This window comes from Antennarius striatus, chromosome 18 (assembly GCF_040054535.1).
Source record: "Antennarius striatus isolate MH-2024 chromosome 18, ASM4005453v1, whole genome shotgun sequence".
Lineage (NCBI taxonomy): Eukaryota > Metazoa > Chordata > Actinopteri > Lophiiformes > Antennariidae > Antennarius > Antennarius striatus.
The window spans coordinates 12,326,716-12,334,557 of record NC_090793.1 but is presented as its reverse complement, the minus strand read 5'-3'; the positions used below and the strand labels follow the sequence as shown (position 1 = coordinate 12,334,557).

Here is a 7,842-nt window from a genome sequence, read left to right as displayed (position 1 = left end):
TGATTTTTGTAGTCTTGTTTTACATTCATACAATTTCAACAACAACAGCATGACTCTGTCATATATTCACAGCCTGCAACCATAATGATAAACATGAGGTAGATCACCCGGACACCAAAGCTACCAGTGGGCTGTACATGGTTATTAAACACTTCAGTGAGGATTGTGAGAGCAAGTTGCATATTACATGTTAAATTATTTTAAGAAAGACATTCTCTGGGCTATTGGAGATTAAGGTACAGTTGGTCACTTGTCATATGTTTGGACTTCTTTTGGGGTTCCTTTAATAGTGAGAAATATTATCTTTCTGCTGGCAACTTGAATAGTGCAAGTTCACTTTTCCTACCCCAATGACATTCAGTAGATCTAAGAATCATTTGTTTGGATCTTGTGCAAAGCCGTCATGAACGTTTAGAAGGGGACACACTTCCTCTGTTTAAGCGAGCTTAGCATGCAATCAAATACTACACTTTACTATGATTATCAGTTCCAAATGCTTATCAAATAAATAATAATCCCTCATGGACCTGATTTTCATTTTCAACAAAAAAATCCAACACAAGAACAGGAGGGAATACAGACATATACGGACACATCTAGGTAGATTCTTCTTGCCTTTGCGACATCACATAGAATGCAGAAAGACATCATGACCAAAATATACTGTTAAGAGTTACACAAGATTAAAATAATACCTGTTACCCTCAGCGGTTAAAGGGGTGATATAATATATTACTAATGTAAACAAAGTTTTCAACAGTACAGTAGTCTAAAATCCAATTATTTCATTTTTCAGACAAAATACAAGTTTCACCTCACAGTTAAATGGTTTTCTTCATTCTTATTGGTCAAAATGACTCGGGCAGTGACTATATGACACATCACTTAAGGCATATTCTTTGGATGACCCTGTGCAGAAACATACAAAAACATTCTAATTTCAAGTACAGTATATGAAATGATCTGGCCAGCTGCTTCTGTCAGTGTCTAACTTCTTCCATTATTAATTAGCTGTCAAAAGATGGCGGATTCTAACTCTAACGTGTGGATAGTAACTCAAATCATTGGACAATCAGCCTCAGAGCGTCACAACAGGTCAAGTCCTAGGCACACAGCGTAGCAGGATATTTGGCAGTGATTATTATGGAGCATTTACTAACAATGTGATTATGTTTAAAATACCCAACGCTAAAGTCTGTAGATGCCTGAATAGAAAACACTTCATTTCTTGGATGTCTGATTGGCATTACACAATAAAAGATGGCTGAAACCCTGTTGCATGTCAGGTGGGTCTGTCCTGCACCACAGACACACTCCATATACATTCAAGCCATTATAGCAATCTTTCTTGAAATGTACTTTTCTTTGGTTGTGAACTAAAACTTTGGATAAATCGACATTTGTAATCGAAAGACTGCAAGCTCTTTGTCATACGGATTATCGATGCCACAAAATAAATGTTTAAGAAGCACAACAGAAAAGAGATTCCCATTTATATTTATCTAAATGTGCTCAATTAGCCCCCTACTGATTGAGTCACAATGGCATTATTATAGAATTTGACACTTAGTGATAGAAAGTCAATATATGCTATATTTTTCTATGTCTTATGGTAGTCAACTGTCTATTAGCTTCAAGGAATTTGAGAGGCATAGCATGATAAGAAGGAAAGTGGAGGTAAAAAGCTACTGATGAAGTCTTTGGTGCCAACTTGGGATAAAAAAAAAACAGCAAACAAAAAAACGTATTACCCTAATGCTAACCCCTAACCCTTCGATCCAACTTTAAAACCCTGAGATAAACAAAATATGTCCAGAAAGAGACATATTATCAAAGTCTATGTTAATATACAATCTTCATTTAGTCACATCATTCATAGGAGAACCTCCATTTCTGAAAAGAAAAAAAAAAGTTCAGTTTAAGATTTGCTTTCTTCCACAGCCATTTTGTTTCTGTCAACAGAGTACAAGTTCAAGTGGAGACAAGCTCAGCAAAGAGCAAAACTTAAAACAAGTCAGCCCTCAGAATCATAGTGCACTGTGGTGGTTCTGAAATAGGGAAAACCATATTTGGTGACCATGCGAGGAAAGATGTCCGAACTTCCATTGGAATGGCGGGAATTGCGATGGCTGGCTGGTTTTGAATCAACTGTATCTTCATTTCTGATTGCGTTTCAGCAGCACACTTGACCCACGATGTCTCTGATTCAGACGTGGCGGCCAGTCAGAAAGTAGAGAGGCCGGTCCTCGCTGCAGTTGGCCGTCTGGAATTCATCACGAAGGCGGAACTGCCACTCGTCTTCCAGCTCCAGTCTGACGATGGTCTGACGCAGGGAACTTCGATCCTGGCTGATCACACAGAGTGTGGCACCTGTGATGACAAGATCAGAACTGGACTATTAATTCCTAAAGTCCTATCCAGCATAAAATTGTTCACAGTTGCATATGCCCACACAATGTACCTTTGAGAAAGCGGAATTTTTTGAGGAGTCCGGAGGCGACGAATGAGTCACAGAGGTAAAGTAGAAGGCCACTGAACAGCAAGCCTTGGTGGTTCAGGTTGATGGAGTGTGGGCGAGAGTTGATGTAGCACACAGGGATCTGTGTCACAACATGCAATAAAACGCACTGCATAAATAACTCTCAATAAAGCAAAATAAAAGAAACATGATGTTCATAATTACATACCGCTTCAAAGCGGTAATGTATTGTAATTGTCAGCGTTTGTTGTGTTCGTTCATTCGTTCGTTAGTCCACCAAATATCTTTGCAACCGTTGCAGATAGAAACAAAAACCACATTACTCAGGCAGCAAAGAGGATAAAAATGAGATGATGACCTTGACTTTGAGAAAACTAGATCAAGGTCAAATTTTAACTTTTGTACACTCAGAAACTGGATAAGATAGAAAGACGAGGGAAAGGCCAGCGTTGAGTAAGACCGTAGATCAAAGCTACTGCTTCGATCTAGGAAAGTAGGTCAGGGTAAAATTCTAAATTAACGGGTGTCGTGGGATGTTGCTGTCTCTGACTGCATTGGTTTTTGTTTTTGTCTCGCAATTTGTCAAACAATATTGAGCTTGAGGGGCTCCTTTCTGGCCAAAGATGAATCTGCTGCATTTTCTGCAACAGTGCTCATAAAAGCAGAAAATGGGCAAGAAATGTGCTGAGTTGTACAATTAAGAAGCTGTGCAGTGAGAATGGACAGTTACGAGGTCATATGCACAAATGTACAGCATGAATATGCACTAATAGCATTCATTGTATCTTTGAAAACAGGTCAGAATGTTCTGAGTAAAACAGATGGGAGAAATAGAGCAGGAGGTGTATCTGATCTACAATCATTTTTGTTATGACTGTACAAAGTCAACAGGGTTTTTGTAAAGTTAAGTTATTCCCTCAGACACTGTACAAATATATTTAAAAAAAACAACAAAATCACGATTTCAGATATTCCTCTGTTAGTACCACATTGGGGTACTAACAGTATAGTCATGAAGAAGTGTCGGGCCACTGCATCTCGTTTGTGTGCCACCACTTAAGTGGTGGAGACGAGTAAGTGGACGGGTCGTTTTAGTTCACAAACGAGGTTAACCATTAAGTAGAAGGTTGGATGGTAACTGTTTCCACTCCAAATTTCAGCTACAACATCCCGTGAGCTCTCACCTCCGGGCTGATGTTGAGGTAGCTGTCGATGGAGAGAACTGGGTTGTTTCTGTTCTGAACAGCCTTCGGGAAGAGTCTGTGGCTGCAGTTTTGTAGGAACCTCTCCAAAAGAAACTGAGCCGGGGCATCCAGAAGGGTCTGCTCGCTGTCTGGGGCACAAACATACTGGGATGGGCTAATAGGAGCTGTGTTTTCTATTTCCTAAAGAAAGAAGAAATCAGTTAAGTGTGTAACAGAGTGTTTCACTCATTAGAGACACACAAAAATGTTTAATTACCACGTCACCCACCATAAGTTTAGGTTTGACCTGGAAGTCTTCACTTCCCCCAACTGGAATGTATTTCTTCATGAGACTGAAGTAGTTAAAGCGGCACAGCAGCAGACCACTGCTGTTCACCCTCAGATTGAAGTCCACCTCCTCACAGCTATACCTACAAAAAAAAAAAACCACAGCAATGCCAGAACATCAGGACACCAGATAAATTAATAGGATGACAGATACAATCTTCTACTAACTTACCGATTGAGATCATATTGAACGTTCTGCGTCAGGTCCACATTAAGCATGACTAAGTCGTGGAGATGACACCGACTGAAAGGTTGGCTGACAGATCTACGTGCCAGGCCGCTGCTCCACTTGCGTGTACCACAGAGAGCATACAAGGAGATCTTAGGTGTGGTTTCCATATGCTGCAGGATCATCTTTAGAGACACGTCGGACTGGGTCGAGCTTCCATCTGACATCTCACTGAGGCAAAAAACAACAACAACAACAACAACATGAGAATGCTTTGATAAAGCAACAATCAGCGAATAATTATAACAATAAATATCTTCACAGCAGATTTTATAAATCAAAACAATTACCTGCTGTCTGCTGATGGGTGGCTGTTCCACAGCACACAGGAATCGTCCATCATGACAATGAAGGGCCATACATCTTGCCTCTTGACACCCTGCTCCTCCAGCCGGTTTCTCTCTAGTTCAAGGTTGTGGTATGACAACTCTTTGATCATGAAGCGGGCGGCGCCTTAAACAGACAGGAGCACTTTTTCATGTCACGCTTTCTCAAAAGTGTTACACTTACAATGTCAAAATGTTTCAGCACAGTGCTGGAGGAAGCTATTAAGATTTCGGGCCAAACAAAAAATTTGTATAAAAGGTATAGGCATTATGTATATAAGCAAACCTTTAAAAATCTTAGAATGCACGATCCACATACAGAACAATGATCTGAACAGATATATTGGTTGCTATGCTGACAGTGGTGCAGTGAGACAAAATGGGCAAAAGGGTAAATAGCTACTTTAAATGAATGCTGACTGCTGCCATCTTCCCTTATTTCAAAAGGCTTATTCACCTGATTTGCTCACGTACATATCAAACTATGGTGTTATGCTTATTTTAATACGACGTCGCTCTCTCATTGTCGGATGGTTATGCACAAAGAAGGGTAATAACATCACACAGCCAAATACAAAAAGAAAGATAATTTTATAAATAATGCAAGATGGACTTTGTGAATGGAAACAGGTTGTGTGTATCCTTGATACTTTCAATCACATCCACTGGTATACATAATGAATGTTACTATGAAACACTGAATGTTATCATAACCTGCTTTCAGGAAATCATCACACGGCACCTTCAACCTCGTTTAAGTCCAACATTAGATAAATCGCTAAACCACTGGGGATATGCTGTTATTTAATTACCTACACAAGCCTTTCTCTAACTCGATTGAAGCACCAATGCAATTATAGCACCTTTCAATTGATCCTAATAGTTAAAGGCTGTTGGCTGTGGTAAAATTAGACTATCTATCCACAATTAAAAAATTACAGTTTAATTAATCCAATAAACTGCTCACCAACTCCTGCATTGTTGAACATGGCAGGCAAGACAAGCAGAATGTGGTTAGGCCAGTATTTCCTGTAGTGTGGCATCTCAAATTGTTTCACCACCAGAATGTGCAAATGGGTGGCGCCCTCTGTAGCATGGAAAATATTTAGCAGGCCATGCTCTTGGCGTCCAGTTGTTGGGGTGAAAATTGGACTCTTTATCAGTGTAGGCTCCTGGAGACAAACAGAACAACAAATGAAGAACGTTTAAAACGTTTATTTGGGATTTAAAGTTCAGCAGGAATAAAAGAGCAAACCCATCGTCTCTCCATTCATAAACGCATGGACACAAAAAACACATGTATTCCTTTATGTATAGACTTAACCAACCTTAGTGGAGACCAGGGGCAACCGCATGCTCTCCAGGTGGTTCCCCTGCTGACTGAAGACAAAGTGCTGCTCCTTTGTTTTGGGAATGACAAATTGAAGCTGGACCTCCTCTCCCAGCATAGATGAGCAGAAGGTGAAAGCATGGATTATGCAGTCCGTCAGCTGCAACACACATGCATAGATGCATGCATTATTAATCAAGACAGATCCCCATTAAGCCCAACTGTAAAGCAAGGAGTCAGCAGAATAGAAAAATTATATTATGAGCCTCTTTGCTGCACTCACCTGTGTGGCAGAGTTTGCTTCACAGTAGTGGTGACACTGCTCACAATGGTGAAAGGCATTGTGTGCAGCAAACTTGCTCAGACGTATGGACATGGTCTCTCTTTTGGCCGGTGTTTCACTCTCTCCTTCTTGCTTGAAATCTGCACATAACAAAGACAGCAGATTAGAACCTCTAGTCGTGCCGATGTTGTACATTTTGCATGCTTCTGCTGACCTTTAAAGTACTTTGGCATCTTGTCAGTGTAAACAGGGCTGGCCTTCCTGAACTTAGGGTCACGGGGGTGAGGGTCAAAGGGCAGCTTTCGAATTTCTTCAATGTCAGGCCACTGGGAATTTGCTGGAACTGTAAACTCTGATATTTCTGAAGACGACAGGATCAGAAGATGTTCTTCGTTAGTTTCTCATTACACCAATGATGTATTGGTGGTGTGTTAGAGATCATGAGATCAAAACAGATGAGTCTCATTGATTTTCACCTTCATCCTCTTCCTCATCCTCGTCATACACATCTACCTCCAATAGTCTGATGAGCATTCGAAAGAGAATACGAAGGAACTGCAGATAAGCACCAGTCTTTCCCACCTAGCACAATTAGACAAAAAAAAATCCCTTGTATATCAAGACACATTTTATGACATTATTCTCAGTTAAAAACAAATGAAAATAGTTGGTGTTAATATTCCACTCAGGAAAAATGTGAAAACTATCCAGACAGGCCTTTTTTAATTAGTCTTGCAACTGCACATACTTGCAGTGGTCATTTGTTATTGCAGTGTGGAAAACCTCGGTGTGGTCAAAATAGGATCTGAGGATGATTATTTGTTTGACTGCATGGTGCCTGTGTGTGCAGCATTGGAAATGACAGCGCGGTATGTTTGTGGGGTGTCACAGTAACAAGCAGCTACACTGAGGGGATACTACGGATACTACAGTGTAAATGAAACTGCACTGACGAAAAAGTGAGGTGAGTAGAGAAGTGAAGCAAGGTGAGCCAAGACCACCTGTGCAAAAGGGCCATAATATTGCCCTATCAACATGCAGTAAAAGAAGCTTGATAGTCTTATTTCTCAATATTATTTAAGAAAATATTACTGATAAATAGTAGCTGCCACAACCCAATGTTTTTTTTCCCCCAGCAGTGAACTCAGTATTTGACTCTTCTGTTGTGGCTTTCTTCCAGCTCAATCAGCCAAACCCTGAGATCTTCCTTTTGGCACTACAAACATAACTGATAACCTGAACGAGAAACCTTGGAGATCTGTCCTCCAATGTTACGTACGCTGCCCGGAATCTGAGTGTGATCTTCGTCTTGTGTTTTTAATATGAAAATCTCCAAAGAACTAGTAATGCTTTGGAAAAATGGAAAAAATGTTTTACAAAGCAGACCTTGTAAAAGTTCATGCTCATTTTGCAATGTCTGGATTGTTGGAACTTCTCAAGGCAATCTCCTGTTTGCTGACTCCTAACAGATTCTGCCAGACCAGACCATACACCATGACTCCAATCTTCACAACGCAAAACTGGTCTACCATGCAGAATGGATTTTAAACCTTTACTTATAAGATTGAAAGAACTACATGGCCTAGACCAGACTTCCTTCAGCCTGACTCACTATGAAAGAAACTCAGGCATTTTCCATTCAACTCTCCATCTGAGGAAATCA

At 40.3% G+C, this 7,842-nt stretch overlaps 1 protein-coding gene across 4 annotated transcripts in view; it reads right to left on the bottom strand.

Annotated features, from left to right (window-relative positions):
* Positions 1–7,842, bottom strand: part of greb1l (GREB1 like retinoic acid receptor coactivator) — a 45,674-nt gene continuing 37,832 nt past the window's right edge. For all 4 annotated transcript variants that reach the window (XM_068339940.1, XM_068339943.1, XM_068339944.1 and 1 more), the window contains 11 exons: positions 6,656–6,761; positions 6,394–6,540; positions 6,180–6,319; positions 5,895–6,056; positions 5,534–5,738; positions 4,531–4,693; positions 4,184–4,411; positions 3,953–4,094; positions 3,664–3,864; positions 2,462–2,600; positions 1–2,370 (listed from right to left, as the gene is read on the bottom strand). In XM_068339940.1, the coding sequence (XP_068196041.1) occupies positions 2,207–2,370; positions 2,462–2,600; positions 3,664–3,864; positions 3,953–4,094; positions 4,184–4,411; positions 4,531–4,693; positions 5,534–5,738; positions 5,895–6,056; positions 6,180–6,319; positions 6,394–6,540; positions 6,656–6,761 (1,797 nt within the window). In that variant the 3' untranslated portion in view covers positions 1–2,206. The remainder of the gene's footprint in view (positions 2,371–2,461; positions 2,601–3,663; positions 3,865–3,952; positions 4,095–4,183; positions 4,412–4,530; positions 4,694–5,533; positions 5,739–5,894; positions 6,057–6,179; positions 6,320–6,393; positions 6,541–6,655; positions 6,762–7,842) is intronic.